Consider the following 23053-nt stretch of genomic DNA (forward strand, 5'->3'; position numbering starts at 1 on the left):
ACTTGGATTTTTAAAAGATATTTTTTCAAGGACCAAAAGTTCTTCCAAACTTGGATTTTTAAAGAATATTTTTTTAAGGACCAGAAGTCCTTCCAAACTTGGATTTTTACAGAATATTTTTTCAAGGACCAAAGGAAAAATAAAAGTGGATCTTTAAAAAATATTTTTTCCAGGACCAAAGAGAGCTTTAAAAAATATTTTTTCCAGCACCAAAACGACGCGTATTTTTAAAAAATATTTTTAAGGGTCGAAACCTGGATTTTTAAATAAATATTTTTTCCGGGACCAAAGATACGTGGATCTATAAAAAATATTTTTTCCAGGACCAAAGAAACGTGGATTGTTAAAAGATTATTTTTTTCCAGGACCAAAGAAACGTGGATTTTTAAAAGATTTTTTCCAGGACCAAAGGGACGTGGATCTTTAAAATATATTTTTCCAGGACCAAAGAGGCGTGGGTCTTTAATAACCATTTTTTCAGGACAAAATATTTTTTTCAGGACCAAAGACACTTGGATCTTTAAAAAATATTTTTATTCTAAAGTGTCAGCTTGACTACAATCACGAATTTTTGATGAAAAATTGTCAGAAGCAGCGGAGCTCTTATCACGGATTTTTAATCTTTTCAAGGACCAGAAAGAATGGTTTATTTAAGGAATATTTTTCAAGGACCAGTAGGGCTTAAATTGCGAATTTTCAGAGAAATAATTTTAATGGATGAGCTGAGCTACAATCGCGGATGTTTGGAGGTTTACTTTTCAAGGACCAGCAGTGCTATATCCAAGCTTTTTTAAGGAATATTTGTCGAAAATCAGCGGAGCTATAATCCAATTTCTGGAGAATTTTTTTTTCAAGGATCAGTAAAGACATGATCTTGGATAATTTTCAAGGACCAGCAAAACAAATGTTTTGGAGGAATAATTTTCAAGGAACAGCAAAGCTATAATCACGGATTTTTGAAGGATTTTCTTAAGAATCATCAGAATTGTAATCCCGGAACATTTCTTCAAAGACAAGCAGACCAAAAAAAACTGTAGTCTATTTTTTAGTCATTGATTTTTAGAGGAAAATTTTCAAACACCAGCAGATCAATAGACGAGGATATTTTTTTCAAGGATCAGCACAGATATAACCACGAATTTTAGAGGAATGTTTTTTAAATAGGAGAAGGCTTTGAGAAGCTATCAAGGCTATTGGACGACTTTGTGTAGGTCATTGAGGTATAGAAGACTTTGTAAAGGACTTTGGTCTATGGACGATTTTTCAAAGATCTTGGGTCTACAGAAGACCTTGTAAAGATTCGTAGAAGGCCTTGTAAAGGTGTTTTGTCCATATAAAACCCTATAAAGTTTTCGATCCATAGATTTTTTCAGTCCTTGTAAAGTTCTATAATCACAGATATTTAAGGAAACAGCAGAGCTCCATCCCAGAATTTTTTAGAAGGCCTTTGAAGACTTCTGTCTCTAGAATATCTTGTAAGGCCTAAATTCACAGAATTTTAAAGTAGAATTTATCAAGAATCCTTGAAGCTATATTTTTTTTTTGGAGGAATGCTTTTCAAAGACCTGTAAGGTTGTAATCATTGAATTTAGGAGAAACGTATTTCAAAGAAAGGACCTGTAAGGCTGTAATCGTTGAATTTCGGAAGAACGTATTTCAAAGACGAGCGGACCTATTTCGCAGGGCTTTTTCATGAAAATTTTGTGTAGGATTCTCTATGAAAAAGCTTTTACACGACTTTTCTAAATGGAGTAATTTTTTTCAGTTATTTTACCAATAATGTTGCCTACTTTTAGGCGAAATGTAATAAATAATTTTATTATTGCATTCTTCGATTTTTTCCCGCCACTGTGGCCCTATTTCGTTCCGCAACTTCATTCACATTACTGGGGGGGGGTAATTGGCATTCCGCTTTTCTCTTCCCTTTATGTATCCACTAGCCACCAATTGCTGTTACTGCTGCTGCTGACGATGAGCGATAATGGAAGTCTGACTGGCCCCTACTTCATTTGAGTCAATGTATCTTCGTGGTACGTGTCAGAGCTGTTGTAGATATGTTTGTGTCAGCTGTTATCACAACAACAAAAACAAAAAACATATGTTTTGCTCGTCATTGTTGTGTTAATTTCTTTGTTACAAGCCATGCCAATGGTTGGTAGCAAATGGAAGCCGTTAACGGCAGCAGTTAATAACAAGCGTTGAGAGTGTGTTTCAAAAACCAAAAAAAAGAAATAAAACAAAAACTGATAAAACATTTTGTTTTGTGAAACGAAATGAAAAGAAAAATTAAATAATTTTTTCATCGCCGATATTTCATAACATTGCCATGGTGACCTTTGTGTAAGCGTGTGTGTGGTACGGGGGGCAAAGGTGGTACATACCGGTAGCTAGCTAACATGGAACTAAATCACTGTTGTTGTTTTTATTGTGGAAGGTATGTGTGTGTGTGTTAGACTCTGTTGTAGGCCTAAAACACATGTAGAGAGACGTTAACATTGATTAGGCCACCATTGTTTTGATAGTCAAGCTGACTTGGTTTCGAATTTGTTTGAGAGAGGGGGCCCCAGGAGGGTGGTTGCGAGAGGTCTCCTATTGAAATTTTCTGTAGGTTTTCCTGGGTTTCTTTATTTTTTTTTTTTTTTTTTCATTTAATTTTTGTTTTTGTATTTTCTTATCAACAAGCCTAGCTGTCTGCATTGCTGCCAGCCATTGTTATTTTGTTTCTACTGCATGGTTTTTTATTGTTTTCACGTTATTGTTTTGATTTTCTTTTTAAATTTCGGGGGAGATTTTCTTAGCTCAAGTCTTGCAAAAGTTTTTTTTTTCTGGGCTTTTTAGATTTTTTCAATTTTGATTTTTTTTCTTTTCAAAAATTTTTTTCTTTTGTTTTTTCTTTAAATTGTTTATTTTAGTTTTGATGATTGCGTACATGTTTGCGTTGCTGCTGCTTATTGTTGTTTTTGTTTTTTATTTAAATTGTCGACATGAAAATTGTTGTCTGCTCATTGTTTTAATACAGAAATCTTGTTTATGGCCATGTTTCGGTAATCAGATTGCTTTTCGATTTTTTTAGTTGGTATTTTATTTGTTTTGTTGTTTTCATTTTAGAATTACAATTTTCAATGGATTTCGCAAACCGGAGGGAAAATAATTTGTAATAAAAATTGAGGATTTCAAAATCTTACAATTAACACCTGATGGAATGCACTGAAATCGGCTAATTATTTGAAATGATGAAATGAGAACTGGGGAAAAAAAATTTCAAAAAAATTTTGTATTCCAAATAAATCTATTCTAGAGGCTTTGAAAGGGTTTCTGTTGATAGGGGATAAAAATTCCAGCGGACTTCCAGAACTATTCCATAAATAGAAAAACGTCTGAAAAATTCCCAAAAGACCAGCAGAACTTTGATCACGTATTTCTATTGGAATTTTTTTTCAAGGACCTAGGAAATTTACAAGATTTTTTTTTCTGTTGATAGAGGATCTTTAAAATTTGAGCGGCCTCCCAGGAATACTCCATATATAGAAAATATCTGAAAATATTCCCAAAAAGTTTTTTTTTTTATCTAAAGAGATATATTTTTGAAAGACCAGCAGAGCTTTAATCTCTGGTTTTTAGGGGAAATATTTATCAAGGACCAAGGAAATTTAGAAGAATATTTTTCTGTTGATAGAGGGCCTGTTGATGGAGGACTTCAAAAAATACTCCATAGATAGAAGACCTCTGAACAATTCCCAAAAAGTTCTTTATCTAAGAGGAATATTTCCGAAAGACCAGCAGAACTTTAATCACGTTTTTCTATTGGAATTTTTTTGAAGAACCTAGGAAATTTACAAGATTTTTTTTTCTGTTGATAGAGGATCTGTCAAGGATCTTTAAAATTTGAGCGGCCTTCCAGGAATACTTCATATATAGAAAATATCTAAACAATTCCCAAAAAGTGTTTTTATCTAAAAAGATATATTTTTGAAAGACCAGCAGAGCTTTAATCTCTGGACCAAGAAAATTTAGAAGAATATTTTTCTGTTGATAGAGGGCCTGTTAAGGATCTTTAAAACCATAGAGGACTTCAAAAAATACTCCATAGATAGAAGACCTCTGAACAATTTCCAAAAAGTTCTTTATCTAAAGCGGAATATTTGTTAAAGGCCAGCAGAGCTTTAATAGGGGATCTTTAGGTGTATTTTTTGCAAGGACCAAAGGAATTTAAGATATTATCTTTCAGGGATCAAAATATCAACGATTCTAGCTCTGAAAAATATTATATTAACATATCCTTAAAAATATTCCTAACAATCCACGGTATATTCGGCAAAGCCTCAGAAATAGTTCTAGTAAAAATCTGTGATTAGAGGTAAGCTGATCTTAAAAAATATTCCTCTGCTGATCCTTGAAAAATATTGTTCTAAATTATATAGCTCTGCAGGGCCTTTAGAAATACTCCTTTATGCTCTGCAGATCTTTCACAATTTTTTTCCAAAAACTCAATGATTAGAGCGCTGCCGATCCTTCGAAAATTTTCCTCTAAAAGAATGAAAGAATAGCTCGTGTAGTTCTTGCAAAAAAAAAAAACTTCTACAAATCAGAGGTCCTCGATTTTTTAGAAGGCCTTTGGAGAGCCTTTATTTCTCGAATACCTTGCACCACCTACAGCCTATTGAAGATTTTGTGAAGAATTTCTGACCATAGAGAACCTTGTGAAAATCTATTGCTACCTATTAAAGAACTTTTCAAGGTTATTGGTGGTCTTTGGTTTTTGGAAAACCATGTAAAGGTCTTTGGGTTATAGAAGACATTAAAAAATCCTCTAACCACAAATTATTTGGAGGAACATTTTTCTAGAGCGATTTTTATTCAAGGATGTTTATAAGACTATTTCTGAGGGGCTAGCAGAAATGTAATCACAAATTTTCAGATGAATATTTTTCAAGGACCAAAAGAGCTAAAATTACAGACTTTTTAGAATTATTTCTAAAGGACAGGCAGGGTTATAATTCCCGGAATTTTAGAGCTAGTTTCAAGGATTTTTTACAGGAATTCTGGGTAATATTAGCAAAGCAATAACCGAGGATTTTAAGTGTAATTTTATAAGGACCTGCAGAACTATAATCACCAGCGCTTTAATCGCCAATTTTAAGGGAATATTTTGTTAAAGACCTGCAGAGCAACAATATTTTTCAAGACCAGAAAAAGCTTTAAACGTTTATTTTTATAGGGATATTTTTGAAGGCCAGCAAAGCTTTAATCTCCAATAGTTAGAAGAATATTTTTCAGGCGACTCAGATTTGTTTAAATAAATTTTTCAAGGACCAGAAGAGCTAAGTTCATAGAATTTTAGAGAAGCTTTTATCAAGGATCCACGAGCTATAATCGCAGACTTTGAGAGGAATTATTTTCAAGGACTAGCTTGACCTCTTCTGGTATTTTAGAGAATATTTTTTAAGGATCAGCAGGGCTTTAATCATGGATTTCTAAAAAATATTTTTCAAGGACCAGCAGGGCTATAATCGTAAGTATTTAAAGGATTTCTTTCAAGGATCAACAGAACTATAATCACCCGTTTTTTTAGGCATATTTTTCAAGGACCAAGAGAGTTTTTTTCTATTCTCACAGAAAAAGCTTTAACCGTTTATTTCTATAGGGATATTTTCGAAGGCCAGCAAAGCTTTAATCTCCAATAGTTGGAAGAATATTTTTCAGGTGACTCAGATTTGTTTAAATAAATTTTTCAAGGACCAGAAGAGCTAAGTTCATAGAATTTTAGAGAAGCTTTTATTAAGGATCCACGAGCTATAATCGCAGACTTTGAGAGGAATTATTTTCAAGGACTAGCTTGACCTCTGCTGGAATTTTAGAGAATATTTTTTAAGGACCAGCAGGGCTATAACCGTAAGTATTTAAAGGATTTCTTTCAAGGATCAACAGAACTATAATCACCCGTCTTTTGAGGCATATTTTTCAAGGACCAAGAGAGTTTTTTCTATTCTCACAGATTTTTAAAGAAACATTTTTTAGAAAAATATTTTCGAAGGATAAGCAGGAATATGTTCAGATTTTTAGAGAAATATTTTTCAAAGATTTGTACAAAATGTTGAAAGAATTTTTTTTTAAAGAATATTTTTTGAAGAATATTTTCTGAAGACTTTACGGACAAGTGTTCATGACAATTTTCGAATGGATTAAGAGACAAAGATTCGTGGACTATTTTTAAATTGTTTCTAAAGTCTTGTGGATTTCTTAAAAATAAAAATGCACGAATTCGGGGATATTTAAAAATAGCCTCGCATATCAATATCTTGTGAAAAATATATTTGCGTTTTTTTTTTTTCAAGAAAATCTTTTAAGGACTCTTTCAGAAGTCTGTGCTGACAATTTTATTTATTTATTTTTTTTTTTTTAAGAATATTTTCTGAATACTTAACGGACAAGGGTACGTGAGAATTTTCTAAGGGATTACATTTTTTTAAATTTATATATTTTTTTAAGTTTTAAAGCACCAGAATTTGTGAATTTCTTAAGAGAATAAATATAAGAATTCTAACCAATATACTGTGAAAAATATATTTGCGTTTTTTTTTTTCTTCAAGAAAATCTATTAAGGACTCTTTCAGAAGTCTGAACTGACAATTTAATTTATTTATTTTATTTATTTATTTATTTATTTTTTTTTTTTTTGAAGAATATTTTCTGAAGTCCTAACGGACAAGGGTTCGTGAGAATTTTCTAAGGGATTACATTTTTTTAAATTTATATATTTTTTTAAGTTTTAAAGGACCAGCATTTGTGGATATCTTAAGAGAGTAAATATATGAATTCTAGGATGTTTGAAAATCTTTTTGACCGCTGATCGAAACTTATTGGAATTCATAGGAACATTTTATATTTTTTAAAGACAAATATTATTTCTAGTCAAATAAATAGATTTTCTAGTGATGCTCAAAATGAATCGTGGTTTGAGGCTTTTCATTGTTCAGCTTCTCCAAAGGATTTATCTGAATTTTCAAGAGATAAAGCATACTTTTAGGCCATAGAAAAAAATATTTTTCATTTCTTAAAAAAAAATATCCCTTTTTGTAAATTATTATCCTTATATTTAGTCCTTGGCACTTAACAATTCATGTGAATAAAAACCACATTTCTATCATTCACCAGCAAATGAATTGAAATGTGTCAACTGGATGGGGAAGTAGGAACACTCATACCATGATGTGCTAAATAAGATATCCACAAGGAACCTCCATTTTCATTATGAGAAAAAAATTAAAATCACAAAATAAATGTTGCATATCTCAGGTAGGTTGACCCATTTTCGGCTTGAATATCTGAGCACATCCATATGTGCCACAGGATAATGCTAGGCAAACAACAAAAAAAAAGGGAATACTTAATAGATCAACGGCTGATATACCAGCCCCCGCAGTGGAGCAAGGCGGAAGGGCGGTCCTGGAATTTGAAAGACTATTTCTAAAACTGCCAACCCATTTGCCATAGAAATATTCATGCAGTAGTTTTCTTTCACATCCTAAAAGTATACACCACTATTTAAGTCATACATTTTAAATTACTACCACTCTGCTTAACTGCCATACAAAAGCCTTGCCTTGCCTTGCCATGCTACCGTTGCTGTGACAGGTTGACGTTTATTCAGAAACCAAACAGAAAATAAAACTGCGACAAAAACAAATAAAACAAAAATCACATGTGAAGTCAAGAGAGAGGCGGGGAGAGTAAAGAAAAGAGAAAAACACAAACGTTTTAGATTGAATGCCTTACAAAAGGCAACACTTAAGCATATCCTTAGGCGTTAAACGGCAAAAAATGGCAAAGAAATAAAGAAACGAAATATTCTTTTGCGAGACAGCAAAAAAAAAAAGGAACGACGACTTAAGTCCTAGAAATGTTTTCAGGATTTGCACAGTTTTCTTTTACTGTTCGGCTGGCTTTGTGATTTACAAATCCCTTTCTTCGTAGCACTCAAATCCTATTGAATCCTTTTTGCATGTGGCCTATATCCCTTGGGTATCAATGTGAAATGGAAATGGAATTCTTTTTTGCGTGCCAAAGAAATAGTGATTTCATATTTGCCCCCCTCGCCCCTTTCCCATCTCCTTGCTTTACTCCTTTCCTTGCGTCTCTGCTTTGCCTTTTGTGGCAACTGTCTCAATTGACTTGGAAATGGAAATGACATTAGCCACTGTTTAAATTCCCCGCTGAATTTCGGGAAATATGAAATGGAAACTTTTTGTTCTCTTCTCCTTCCCTTGGCTCCTAGTTTCGGAATGACACATAATCTTTGCAAATTTCCTTTGAGTATCCATTGAAAATTGCCATGCCATGATGATATTGACAGCATGAAACTACCCCCCTCCTTGAGGCATTTTTTCCATATCTTTCGCATGCCGATTTTCTATGTTTGCCATGAAAGGATTAGCCATGGCCGGGAAAAAGGAAAAAATAGATAAAGGATTTTCTTTTCCAACTTTTGTTGCCAACCATACGGACGGCAATGCATGGTTCTTCCAGGGTTTCTAGGGATACCATAACAACAAAAGGTTATTAGAACTAAATAATATTGTAATAAAAATAATTCAAAATTATAGCAACTGTGCGAAAAAAATGGAGAAACCATGGTGAGTCAGAATATAATAGAGAGCAGCAGGGATAATCCCAAATAGGTTTCCAAGAGAAAGGGATACTTTCGTAATTTCTATGAGGAAAACTCGGTGCTGTCATTGATATCCTTTAAGGATATTTTGGTGGATTTTTGCAGAAAATTTCAATTATATTTACTCCTTACAGGGGTTTAGGACACTAAGCTAAGGATAAAGGACCCTGAACTGTAAAAAAGATATATGTCAACCGAAGACGTGGTAGTTTTGTTTTTAAATAATTTTTGCTGGCAATCATAGCCTGGGCTAGAGCTATCCCGAGGAGGATTATCATCGAACTAACGGATCAGACATCGCAGATTTCTAGAAGGGCTATGACCACCTAGATGTGGAAATTTAGCACTCTCGCTCTATCTTAGTTAATGTGTAAGAATGTGGCGCCCAACGGAGATTTAAATGTGCCACAATATGACTTATTTCAGCCATTGTATCCAGTGTTAAGGACGCCATCTCAAAATCTAGGATTTGACCTGACAATGGCGGCCAATATGAACCCAAAGCAATCAGCCATACATTTGTATTTTTAGAAAAAAGGCAATTATATTTAACCGGGTATAGGACACTAGGCTACTAACAATGGAGGGATATATTTATATTATTTCCATAAAAGCTTTGCGGAACCATTGATATCTTAGATTTTTTAAAATTTTTTTTTTAGAATATGACAATAACAATTACTCCTTAACAGGATAGAGGACCGTAAGTTGGTGTAAAAATATCTGCCAACCAATTAATTTTCAGTGAGGTTTCTTATTTTAGCCGGAAGTTTTTAAAACAAACTATGAGAAAAGTGGCGCCCAACGTTAGGTACATACCAATGGTGGAGAGTGGTGGAGAGATATGAGGAAAACTTTGCAAACCCATTGATGTCCTCCAAGGCATATCCATAACCTTAATCAGAGTGGATTTATTTCTTCAGAAGATGCCAATTATATTTGCTACTATTCGGGATACAAGGCCCTAAAATATTTGTCAGCCAAGTCACTCTCAATTAAGTGGCAAATTCTAGCCTGTGGCCTACATAAAGTAAGTGGCACCCAACGTTAGATACATGCCACTGGTGGAGATATTTTCATTATTTCCATGAGGAAACGTTTGCAAACCCATTGATGTCCTCTAAGGCTTATCCATAACCTTTATCAAAGTGGATTTATTGCTTCAGAAAATGTCATAAATATTTACTACTATTCGGGATAAAAGACCCTACATAAAGTTGCGCCCAACGTTAGATGTATGGTGGATATATTTTCATTATTTACATGAGCCATTAACATCCTCTAAGCCTAATCCATGGCCTGTATCAGGGCGGATTTTTTCTTCAGAAAATGACAATTCTATTTTTATACCCTACACCACAAGGTGCTCAGGGTATTATGTCTTTGTGCATTTGTTTGTAACAGACAAAAGGAAACGAGATAGACCCATAGTTCCTTTTGATGATCTGCATAGAATCACATTCTAAGTCGATTTATGCATGTCCGTCCGTCTGCCTGTCCGTCTGTCCATGTATTTTTGTAAACAAAGTACAGTTCGCATTCATTACCCTATCGAGATGAAATTTTGCACAAATCATTTGTTTGGCCCAAGGACGAACCCTATTGAAATTGGAGATAATCGTTCAAAATTTAGATATAGCTCCCATATATATCTTCGTCCGATTTGCCTTTTATTGTGCACCAAGCGTGTAATATCAGCCCGAATAGTATGTATAATTTTGCGCATACAACCAAATTAGGCCTGAAAATAAGTATGCCAAATTTGATCGAAATCGGTTCAGATATAGCTATAGCTCCCATATATATTGTTCATCCGATTTGTTATTTTTGCCCTCCGCACCCGTAATATGCACTCTGCAACAACAATATTTGGGGAAATATATCAAATACAGCTCAGAAATACATTTGCTATATTTTATATAAAGCAAATGGCGCCCAACGTCAGGTCCATACTAATGAAGATGATGATTTTATTATTTCTTTGAGGAAAACTCTGTATGGCCTTTAATATCCTCTAAGGTTAATCCTTTAAGGATTTGGAACTTTTTCCAGAAATGAAAATTATATTTAATCCTAAACAGGATATAGGACACAAAGTCGGAATAATAAACTGACAACCAAGTAACTTTGAATTCTGTGTCATATCCTAAGCTGAAGCTTTCGCAACAAATAATCAGAAAAATGGCGCCCAACGTCAGGCCCATAGGGGATATTTTCATTCTTTCCCTGAGGAAAACTCTATAAAGCCATTGATATCCTCTAAGGCTAATCTATGATCTTTATTAAGGTGGATTTTTTTCTTATGCCATGGTCGAATAATACGAGCGGAGAGCGACCATCGGCTGTTATGGAGGCCCAAACCATCACCATGGCCGGCGCTTGAGTTCAGGTGGCCAACCGAAGGTGCACATTTTTAGCTGACCTCTTTGGCAAGTAAACACGATCACTTTGCTTGTTTACAAACTGCTGGGCAACGAATGTTTTCTCATCGGAGAAAACCAAATTCGGCAGTTTACCACTTTCGGCCAAGCGAAGCAACTCTTTAGCTCTTTTGAGTCTATTTTCTTTCTGCTGCCTCGGAGTAAGTTCTTGCACTTTTTGCAATTTCAATGGCTTTACCCCGACCTCATTTTTTAATATTTGCCGGCGGGAATATTGCGATACATTCAGCCCACGGGCCATTTTTCGGCCACTGCGATGCGGGTTTCGATCAAGTCGCTTCTTTATTTTTCGAACCATTTCTGCTGATGTTGCTGTTTTCTTCCGTCCACTTCCTTGACGTCGGGCTACGCTACCAGTATCACGGTAACAAGCGATGGTACGAAACCCAAAAGATTTATTCACATTTAAATTCTGGAGTGCTCTGACGATAGCCACTTGTGGTTTTCCAGCCAAAATGTAAAGAAATCACACTTGATCACGCTTGAATTCCATCACGAATAACTTTTTTTCTGGAAAATTCTCACCAAAAAGATATTGCACGCTTGTAAACAATATAATCAGCTTTCACTGGAATAATTTTAACAGCTGTCGGACGAGTGACAAAGAAATGACAGCAATCTGAAATTGGTTGCAGTTTTTTCATCTCACCCTTGTGGTCATTGTAAAATTAAAAAGACATCCTTGCTTTTAGCTATGCTTTTCTGCATTTTTTACTTTTATTTATTTATTTATTTTTTTTAATGAATAAATGGCGCCCAACGTTGAAAATATTTTCTGAGGGCTCGAAAGAACTGAATTAAATTTTTTAAAAAATATCTTTCATTATTTTCAGATTGAACTCTGGCAGACGTATTTTTTTTTTAAAAAAATTCCTAAAAATATTTTTTTAGATTTTTTTTTAATTTTTTTTACTACTTTTTCCATTCGTGTACTTTTTAGAATACTATCAGACAATCGATGATTTTTCAGAATATTTTTTCTCGACAATTTAAAAAATCAGATCAGACATTTAAAAATTCAGATAATTGTAATTTTTTAAAAATATTTTTTCCCCGACTTCCAAATGGCGCCCAACGTAAACCATAATTTAAATTTAAATAAATCTCTAATATTTCCTACAATTTCTTTAAACTTCTCCTTCCCTTCCATAAAAATAAAAACTTTACTTTCCCAGGAAAAAAACACACAACAATCAAATGGAAAATATGTTCTGAAGGCTCGAAAGGCCGGAATTAAATTTTAACAGATACCTTATAATATTTTCAGATGGAATTCTGGCCATTATTTTAAGACGCGATGTATTATTTTTTAGGGAATTTGTAAATATATTTTTTTCCGATTTTTTTTTAATTTTTCGCTACTTTTTCCTGTCGCGTATTTTTAGAATACTTTCAGACAATCGATGATTTTTCAGAATATTTTTTCTCGACTATTTAAAAAATCAGATCAGAGATTTAAAAAAAATCAGATAATTGTAAATTTTAAAAATATTTTTTCCCCGACTACCAAATGGCGCCCAACGAAAATTATAATTTAAATTTAAACAAATCTTTAATATCTTCCATAATTTCTTTAAACTTCTCCTTCCCTTCCAAAAAATAAAAACTTTACTTTCCCAGGAAAAAACACACAACAATCAAATGAAAAATATGTTCTGAAGGCTCGAAAGACCGGAATTAAATTTTAACAGATTGAATTCTGGTCATTATTTTAAAACGCGATGTATTATTTATTTTATTTTAGGAAATTTGTAAAAATATTTTTTTCGATTTTTTTTTAATTTTTCACTACTTTTTCCAGTTGTGTATATTTTTAAATATTTTCTGACAATCGATAATTTTTCTGAATATTTTTTTCTCGACTATTTAAAAAATCAGATCAGACATTTAAAAAAAAAATCAGATAATTTTGAATTTTTAAAAATATATTTTTCCCCGACTACAAAATGGCGCCCAACGTAAATCATGATTTAAATTTAAATAAATCTCTAATATTTCCTACAATTTCTTTACACTTCTCCTCCCCTTTTTCTGAAAATAAAAACTTTACTTCCTTTTTCCAAGGAAAAAAACACACAACAATTAAATGGAAAAGGTCATTGTTGTGTTTTGTGGCCCTAAGAGGATCATTGAAAAGTTTTTCTTTTCTTTTTTTTTCCCTCCTGCAATAATAAGTCAGTGACACCTTTAATATTCCATGCCCGATGAGGCAATACTTTGTCAAGTGTATGGAATAGAGGAAGATGATGAGGAGATTTTTTTCTATAAATCTCAAGGAAAGAAAAGAAAAATAATTCTCCTCCCCTCCCATCCATGGCTCGCACAGAAGGACACATTCAAGTGCCTGTATCAGGCAGCATGGAGGCCATGTAAAAATAGACAAAAGCTTCAAGTCATGGCATGACTGTCTGGGAGGGAGGTAGGAAGGTAGGGGAAATAATAGATATTGAAAAAAAATCGAGATCCAAGACCATAACTTACCTGTATTGGGTGGGGTGGCCAAAGGTGTTGACGTGTGAACACCTTCCCCACCACCCCCATGATTACTGCCGGCACTGCCAGCTGCTGTTGCTGCATCCAAGTGTATCGATGAATGTGCCGCCAGCGGCGTAGAGGACAATATGTTCTGATGCGATGATGATGACGATGAATGTACATTATCGTACAAATCGGATGTATTAATGCGCGGTTCCGGCAGTGATAATGGCCCGGAAGCATCCAAATCCAGGGGTGGGGAATTCTCCCTTACACATGACATTAAACCACCCGACATCCTGGAAAGAAAATACCAAAAAAACATGGAATTTATTAACAAAAAAATGAAGAAAAATTGAAATCCTTTGAGAAAAGGATATTCAAAAACAGAACTCCTTTGAGAATTTAATAAATATTTAAATGAAAATTTTCATGGAAATTATCCTTTCATGTTTTCTTTCATATTTTTTTTTTAAGAAAATAAAAACCAATCTAAAAACGGCTGCTTAAATTATTCCAAGCAATTTATATATGACCTATTTTGCCATGCTAGCTAAAAGGATATGACTAAGGACATTGTGCTCTCAGTTAGGCTTTGGGTATGTGGTCAAAATGAATGTAGATGCCACTCACCACCCCCACATCACTATCCTGGTATGGAAGTCCCCCCTCTTCCTCACGTGCCTTGTAGCAGATAACACATAGTTGTCATATTCTCGAGAGCATAAATTTGAGGCTTCTTCCTTCGAACTAATAGCCTTGTGAGCAGACCGGATATTATATTTAAATTTGCAATTTTCATGTTATATATTTTGTTGGGTTCGAATGTATGTTTCCCATGTTTTTCCATGAATGGCAGAAAAAAATCTATGACAGGATATCCATGTTTTCCTGTGATGTCAATTGGCAAAAAAATTGGGGAAATTGAAATAGAAAAATTTATTTGGGCGCCACAAATTTCAAAGGACAATTGAGGATTTTTGGGAATATTTTTTCGAGGATCATTTATCGAAGTGGAGATTTTTGTCTGGATTTTTCAAAACTATTATTTGAATTATAATTTTTTAAAAGAGCGTCGATTTCTAAAAAAAATAATTTTTCAGGACATAAGACAATGAATGGCAGAAAAAAATCTATCACAGGATATCCATGTTTTCCTGTGATGTCAATTGGCAAAAAATTGGGGAAATTGAAATAGAAAAATTTGTTTGGGCGCCACAAATTTCAAAGGACAATTGAGGATTTTTGGGAATATTTTTTTCGAGGATCATTTATCGAAGTGGAGATTTTTTGTCTGGATTTTTCAAAACTATTATTTAAATTATAATTTTTTAAAAGAGCGTCGATTTCTAAAAAAAATAATTTTTCAGGACATAAGACAATGAATGTCCGAAAAAAAATCTATGACAGGATATCCATGTTTTCCTGTGATGTCAATTGTCAAAAAATTGAGGAAATTGAAATAGAAAAAAATCGTTTGGGCGCCACAAATTTCAAAGGACAATTGAGTGTTTTTGGGAATATTTTTTCGAGGATCAGAATAAATATTTAATCGACGTGGAGTTTTTTGTCTGGATTTTTAAAAAATATTATTTGAATTATAATTTTTTAAAAGAGCGTCGATTTCTAAAAAAATAATTTTTCAGGACATAAGACAATATGGACACAATTATACCCTCAGCCACAAGGTTGCAGAAGGTATATGTATATCATTTGTTACGGCCAAAAAAGGGCTTTTTGGCCTAGGTTTCCTTGGACCAAATCCGTTTTAGGACATTTGGAGTTGATATAGGGGTATCCATCCGTCGGTCTGGCTGGCTGGGGGCGCACGATAATTCACGAAGAACGGATTCGATTTGGTCCGAATTTGGAAAATCGTAATATCGAGTTCAAATGTGGACACTCCTGGGCCCACTACTTCTGGACTCATAAGAGGTCAAATGGAATTTACCCCAAAGAGCATGAAAAGATTATCCGATTTTGTTCTAGATTTGAAAATTCCAAAATTTTGTATCAGGCCGTGGTCAGGTGCGAAAACCCCTTTCAAAGGGTTAAAATTTTGAATAATTATAGCTCTTATAAAATATGAAAAAAATTTCCGTTTATTTTGAAATTTCACAAATCTCAAAATTTCTACTATCGCAACAGATGGCATATATCGGTCCACTATCTCGGTCCACTATCTCTGGAAAGACAAAGGTCAAAATTTTGAATAACCTCAAAACTCATAAAATGCGAAAGAAGAATCCGATTCTCTTACAATTTCACACATGTTAATATTTCTTATTAATCTAAGATCTAGTGTAAAGGTGGGATATATCGGTCCACTCCTTCTGGTAACTTCCCACACAAAGGGGTAAAATTTTGGAATTACAAAAATGCTCATAAAAAAGAGAAATAAGCATCAGATTCTTTTCAAATTTGATACATCGCAATACCTGTGCTAACACAAGATCTGGTGCCAAGATTGAATATATCGGTCCACTCCTTCTGATACGTCCCACACAAAGGGGTTAAAAATTTGAAAAAGTATAGCCCTCATAAAATGCGATATAAGCATGCGATTCTCTTCAAATTCCACACATCCCAATATTTGTACCAAAACAAGAACTGTTGTGAAGATGAGATATATCGGTCTACACCCTCTGGTAACTCCCCTCAAAAAGGTGTTAGTATTTTTAATACCCTAAATGCGAAAAAAGGCATCAAATTTTTCTCAAATTCCACACATTCTAATATTTCTGACAATACAAGATCTGGTGTGAATATGGGATATATCGGTCCACTTCTTCTGGTACCTCCCCCCCATAACGACACCAAAATTATGAAAAATTATAGCTCCCATAAATCGCGAAATAGGCATCAGATTCTCGTCAAGTTCCACACATTCCAATATTTCTATCAACAGAAATTCTGGTGTGAATATGGGATATATTGGTCCTCTTTTTCTAGTACCTCCCCCTCAAAGGGGTCAACATTTTTAATACTTATGTCTGTCATAAAACGCGAAAGAGGCATCCAATTCCCCTCAATTTCGACACACCCCAATATTTTTAATAACACAAGATCTACTGGGTATATGAGATATATCGGATCACTCCTTCTAGTACCTTCCCCACACAGAGGTCAACATTTTAAATAACCAAAACACTCATAAAACTCAAAATAAAATATGAATCAGATTCATTCCAAACCTCACACATCGCAAAATTTCGATTTACACAAGATCTTCTGTGAATATGATAGATATCGGTCCACACCTTCTGACACCTCCCCCTACAATGGGTTACATTTTTAAATCCTTATTCTGTTCAAAAATATCCAATGTCTCCATATGTAAACCTAATTCTGGTAGTCATTTCAAAACAATCAACCAGAGATCCTGGTATGGAAGTCCCCCCTCTTCCTCACGTGCCTTGTAGCAGATAACACATAGTTGTCATATTCTCGAGAGCATAAATTTGAGGCTTCTTCCTTCGAACTAATAGCCTTGTGAGCAGACCGGATATTATATTTAAATTTGCAATTTTCATGTTATATATTTTGTTGGGTTCGAATGTATGTTTCCCATGTTTTTCCATGAATGGCAGAAAAAAATCTATGACAGGATATCCATGTTTTCCTGTGATGTCAATTGGCAAAAAAATTGGGGAAATTGAAATAGAAAAATTTATTTGGGCGCCACAAATTTCAAAGGACAATTGAGGATTTTTGGGAATATTTTTTCGAGGATCATTTATCGAAGTGGAGATTTTTGTCTGGATTTTTCAAAACTATTATTTGAATTATAATTTTTTAAAAGAGCGTCGATTTCTAAAAAAAATAATTTTTCAGGACATAAGACAATGAATGGCAGAAAAAAATCTATCACAGGATATCCATGTTTTCCTGTGATGTCAATTGGCAAAAAATTGGGGAAATTGAAATAGAAAAATTTGTTTGGAGTTTTTTGTCTGGATTTTTAAAAAATATTATTTGAATTATAATTTTTTAAAAGAGCGTCGATTTCTAAAAAAATAATTTTTCAGGACATAAGACAATATGGACACAATTATACCCTCAGCCACAAGGTTGCAGAAGGTATATGTATATCATTTGTTACGGCCAAAAAAGGGCTTTTTGGCCTAGGTTTCCTTGGACCAAATCCGTTTTAGGACATTTGGAGTTGATATAGGGGTATCCATCCGTCGGTCTGGCTGGCTGGGGGCGCACGATAATTCACGAAGAACGGATTCGATTTGGTCCGAATTTGGAAAATCGTAATATCGAGTTCAAATGTGGACACTCCTGGGCCCACTACTTCTGGACTCATAAGAGGTCAAATGGAATTTACCCCAAAGAGCATGAAAAGATTATCCGATTTTGTTCTAGATTTGAAAATTCCAAAATTTTGTATCAGGCCGTGGTCAGGTGCGAAAACCCCTTTCAAAGGGTTAAAATTTTGAATAATTATAGCTCTTATAAAATATGAAAAAAATTTCCGTTTATTTTGAAATTTCACAAATCTCAAAATTTCTACTATCGCAACAGATGGCATATATCGGTCCACTATCTCGGTCCACTATCTCTGGAAAGACAAAGGTCAAAATTTTGAATAACCTCAAAACTCATAAAATGCGAAAGAAGAATCCGATTCTCTTACAATTTCACACATGTTAATATTTCTTATTAATCTAAGATCTAGTGTAAAGGTGGGATATATCGGTCCACTCCTTCTGGTAACTTCCCACACAAAGGGGTAAAATTTTGGAATTACAAAAATGCTCATAAAAAAAAGAAATAAGCATCAGATTCTTTTCAAATTTGATACATCGCAATACCTGTGCTAACACAAGATCTGGTGCCAAGATTGAATATATCGGTCCACTCCTTCTGATACGTCCCACACAAAGGGGTTAAAAATTTGAAAAAGTATAGCCCTCATAAAATGCGATATAAGCATGCGATTCTCTTCAAATTCCACACATCCCAATATTTGTACCAAAACAAGAACTGTTGTGAAGATGAGATATATCGGTCTACACCCTCTGGTAACTCCCCTCAAAAAGGTGTTAGTATTTTTAATACCCTAAATGCGAAAAAAGGCATCAAATTTTTCTCAAATTCCACACATTCTAATATTTCTGACAATACAAGATCTGGTGTGAATATGGGATATATCGGTCCACTTCTTCTGGTACCTCCCCCCCATAACGACACCAAAATTATGAAAAATTATAGCTCCCATAAATCGCGAAATAGGCATCAGATTCTCGTCAAGTTCCACACATTCCAATATTTCTATCAACAGAAATTCTGGTGTGAATATGGGATATATTGGTCCTCTTTTTCTAGTACCTCCCCCTCAAAGGGGTCAACATTTTTAATACTTATGTCTGTCATAAAACGCGAAAGAGGCATCCAATTCCCCTCAATTTCGACACACCCCAATATTTTTAATAACACAAGATCTACTGGGTATATGAGATATATCGGATCACTCCTTCTAGTACCTTCCCCACACAGAGGTCAACATTTTAAATAACCAAAACACTCATAAAACTCAAAATAAAATATGAATCAGATTCATTCCAAACCTCACACATCGCAAAATTTCGATTTACACAAGATCTTCTGTGAATATGATAGATATCGGTCCACACCTTCTGACACCTCCCCCTACAATGGGTTACATTTTTAAATCCTTATTCTGTTCAAAAATATCCAATGTCTCCATATGTAAACCTAATTCTGGTAGTCATTTCAAAACAATCAACCAGAGATACCAACAGTGACCTTAATATCAAATTTCAGAATTTCAGCTCTTTATTTTCCCAGTATCATTTAGTACAATTTTAATACGCATTTGCAAAACCACCACCACAGCTCAACGCCAGATAGAAATAGAGACCTTTTGTAGTGTATACTACAGCACAAGTCAGAAAATGAGCCATGTAGGTCCACGTCTTCGTATAGCCCCCATATAACGGTACCCCCCGATATTCGGTATTTTGATGATTTTAGATACAATATTTACCGGAATTGTTTCAAATTTCCCATTTGAAGTTCTTAATGGATACTACAGCCTAAGACAGAAAATGAGCCGTGTAGGTTCACGTCTTCATATAGCCCCCACATAACGGTACCTCCGATATTGGGTATTTTAATGATTTTAGAGACATTATTTACCGGAACTATTTTAAGATTGGTATTTGAAGTTCGTAATGGATACTACAGTCTAAGACAGAAAATGTGCCCTGTAAGTCCACGTCTTCGTATAGCCCCCATATAACGGTACCTCCCGATTTTCGATATTTTGATGATTTTAGCGACATTATTTACCGGAATTATTTAAAATTTTGTATTTGAAGTTCGTAATGGGTACTACAGCCTATGAAAGAAAATTATATCTGCAACTCCACGTCTTCGTATAGCCCCCATATAACGGTATCCCCCGATTTTCGACATTTTGATGATTTTAGCGACATTATTTACCGGAATTGTTTCAAATTTGGTATTTGAAGTTCGTAATGGATACTACAGCCTATGCCAGAAAATTGTCTGTGCAGGTCCACGTTTTATAACCTCCATGATGCCTCCCAATATTCGGTATTCTGATGATTTTAGGTACATTATAAACAGATTTTTTTTTCAAGTTCCTCATTTGAATATTGCAATAGCTTATGAAAAAAGTTGCCTATGCAGGTCCACGTCGTCGTATAGACCCTAATGTACGGCTACGTTCGGTATTTTTAAGATTTTAGCAGAATTTTTAAAGGATCTTATTGTTTTGAAAATTGCTAAATTTGTACCAAATGGTGGAGGGTATTCAAAGTTCGGCCCGGCCCAACTTACAGATTTTTTACTTGTCTTTTTTTTCTGTTCAAACGATACTATCATAATTGTATTAAATATTTCTACAAATCACCACTCATTGTCACTCTTAATGACCTTTCCCAACATTCTAATGTCTGCATAAATGTTTCGTAAATAAAATAAAAAAACACAGATTTTTTTCTAAATTTGCTAACCCAATATTATGGTCGAATATGTCCAACCATTCATTCATCCATCTATCTATCCATCCACTTGACAAACGTTTAGAACGCCCGCAAAAAAAATGCGAAGAAAATTTATTCTTGCCGCCGTGTTTGCCAATAAATCTCTTGGCTCAGCCATAAATCTTTCATGTTAAGTCAATTATAAATATTTGAGGTATTAAATCTAAGAGCTGCTCTCGCTCGCTCTCTCGCTCTCTTTTTTTTTACAGTTCTCAATATTTATCGTGCCCGACAGGCGATTGATTTTGGTGAACACAGACACATGACATGGGCGACAAGTGGCAAAAAAAAACGAAAATTGAAAAACTAAAACATTTTCACCCTAGGCCCCCACTCAGACCTCCTCCTACCCTCAGGGGAACGGAGTGGATAAACCCGCTGAAAAAGATAGCACATCATCCCGAATCGTGTTTAGCCAGACACTGGCATTCTTCTTCATGCAGTCATCACTGAATGACAGGAATAATCCATCCACACACAAACTTTAGCCGATAGATGTGATTTGATGAAGGCGGGCATATGCCGGGGTCTTTTGTTCTTGTGGCTGTGATTGTTTTTTTTTTTTTTTTTTCTTTTAACAAATTGCCATTCGACTTTTATTGAATGGAAAAAAAGGCAAACAAAAAATCTCAACTTGGAGATTGATTAAAAGCAGCTATAAATTAATCAACACATTGAACATGTTGTGGATGCAATAACCTGGAGAATGATATTCCAAGAATTATTTTTGCCACAATTTGCAAAATTAAAAAAACGAAATCTGTGGGTGTTTCAGGGAGACGCAGAATGTCGGCGATTGTGGTGCAAAGTGGGCTGCAATGGAAAATTGAAATTATTTAAAATATGGATATTCTTTAGTCATTTATTGCAAAATCCATTGCATATCTTAGGGGATTAATGCACAAATGCAATGGATTGCCTCATTTCAATGTCGTTTTTGGGTTTTATTTAACAAAATTGGTCGGAAAAATTATGGCATTTAAAAAAATTTATTGGATATTTGGGTTATAAAAAAAATAAAATAATGGAAAAAACTGAAGGTTTTGGGTAGCCCTTGAAATTCGTCTCCATATCTAAAAGAGTAGTGATCCGGAATCAACGCCCAGACGAAACGGCTGAAGCTAGAATCTTCAAATGCACGAGGGTCCATCTTGGTGCGTAGGCGTGTGATAAGGCTGGGTTTTTGAAAATACGTACTAAAAGGTTACGAAAAGTACTAAAATATACCAAAAATTAAATACTTTATAGGGGACAATCAGGATGAATTAGAATTCAGAAATTTGGAATGAGAGTCACTGACGGAGTGCAGGATAGATGTACCAAAGGGTTTTTGGAAATTTAAACTGTAAGGTTACAAAAAGTTCTAAAACGGTACCAAACTTCGAAAAATAGTACCATTCGGGTAATATGTGAACGGATAGAGCAAAAAAAACTTGAAATTAGGTATAAAAATCAAAGGCTAAAAGTAGGGTTCATATATAAAGGTAGTTTTGGAAATGTGTACTATAATTGTACGAAAAACACTAAATTGTACTAAATTTTGGCATTCGGTGAAGGGATGGAGATAAAATTCGGAAATTTGATAGCTAGAAAACTATTGGTATCTGAGGTTGAAATTTGGAATGATTTTGGAAATGTGTACTATATTTGTACAGAAAGTACTAAATTGTACTTATTTTCGAAATTGATATTTAGGTTACAGATGGTGTCTGTGTTTGAAAAATGGTACTAAATTAGATAGTGAAGTCTCTGTTTGTATCTGGAATTGAGATATGAAGGTAGTTTTGGAAATGCGTTCTAAGTGCGCAAAAGGTACTAAATGGTACTACATTTGGTACAGCATAGGGTGAACGGATGAAGATAGAATTTTTGATATTTTGTTCTCGGGTCTCTATTGGTGATGGGTTTGTGATAAAGGTGATTTTGGAACTGTGTATTACAATTGCACGAAAAGTACGAAATAGTACTATATTTGGTACAATTTGGTATTGGGTGAACAGATAACGCTTGAAATCTAAAATTTTGTATTAGGCTCGATGTTTATGAGTAGCCTGATCATATGGAGGTGGTTTCGAAAATATATACTATAATTGTACGAAAAGTACTTAATAGTACTATATTTGGTATTTGGTGAAGGGATAGAGATAAAATTCGGAAAATTGATATTTCGTTGGTATCTATGGTTGGGATTTGGAGGTGGGTTTGGAAATGCGGGCTATATTTGTTCGAAAAGAACTAAATGGCACCAAATTTGGTATTGGATGAAGGAATGGGGCTGAATCCTCAAATTTGATATTGAAGTCGATGTTGGTATCTGGAATTGAGATGTGAAAGGGGGTTTTAGAAATATGTACGAAATGTACCAAATGATACTAAGAGCTGAAATTTTGAAATTTCATATTAAGGGGTCTTTTGGTATCTGAGGTTGA

General features: G+C 34.2%; 1 protein-coding gene across 2 annotated transcripts in view; it reads right to left on the bottom strand.

Moving 5' to 3' along the window:
• LOC101890135 (bromodomain-containing protein DDB_G0270170) overlaps positions 1 to 23053 on the bottom strand; it is a 218486-nt gene that overhangs the window by 119054 nt on the left and 76379 nt on the right. For both annotated transcript variants that reach the window (XM_059126235.1, XM_059126234.1), the window contains one exon: positions 13591 to 13883. In XM_059126235.1, the coding sequence (XP_058982218.1) occupies positions 13591 to 13882 (292 nt within the window). In that variant the 5' untranslated portion in view covers position 13883. The remainder of the gene's footprint in view (positions 1 to 13590; positions 13884 to 23053) is intronic.

This window comes from Musca domestica, unplaced genomic scaffold (genome assembly GCF_030504385.1).
Source record: "Musca domestica strain aabys unplaced genomic scaffold, Musca_domestica.polishedcontigs.V.1.1 37, whole genome shotgun sequence".
Classification (NCBI taxonomy): Eukaryota; Metazoa; Arthropoda; class Insecta; order Diptera; family Muscidae; genus Musca; species Musca domestica.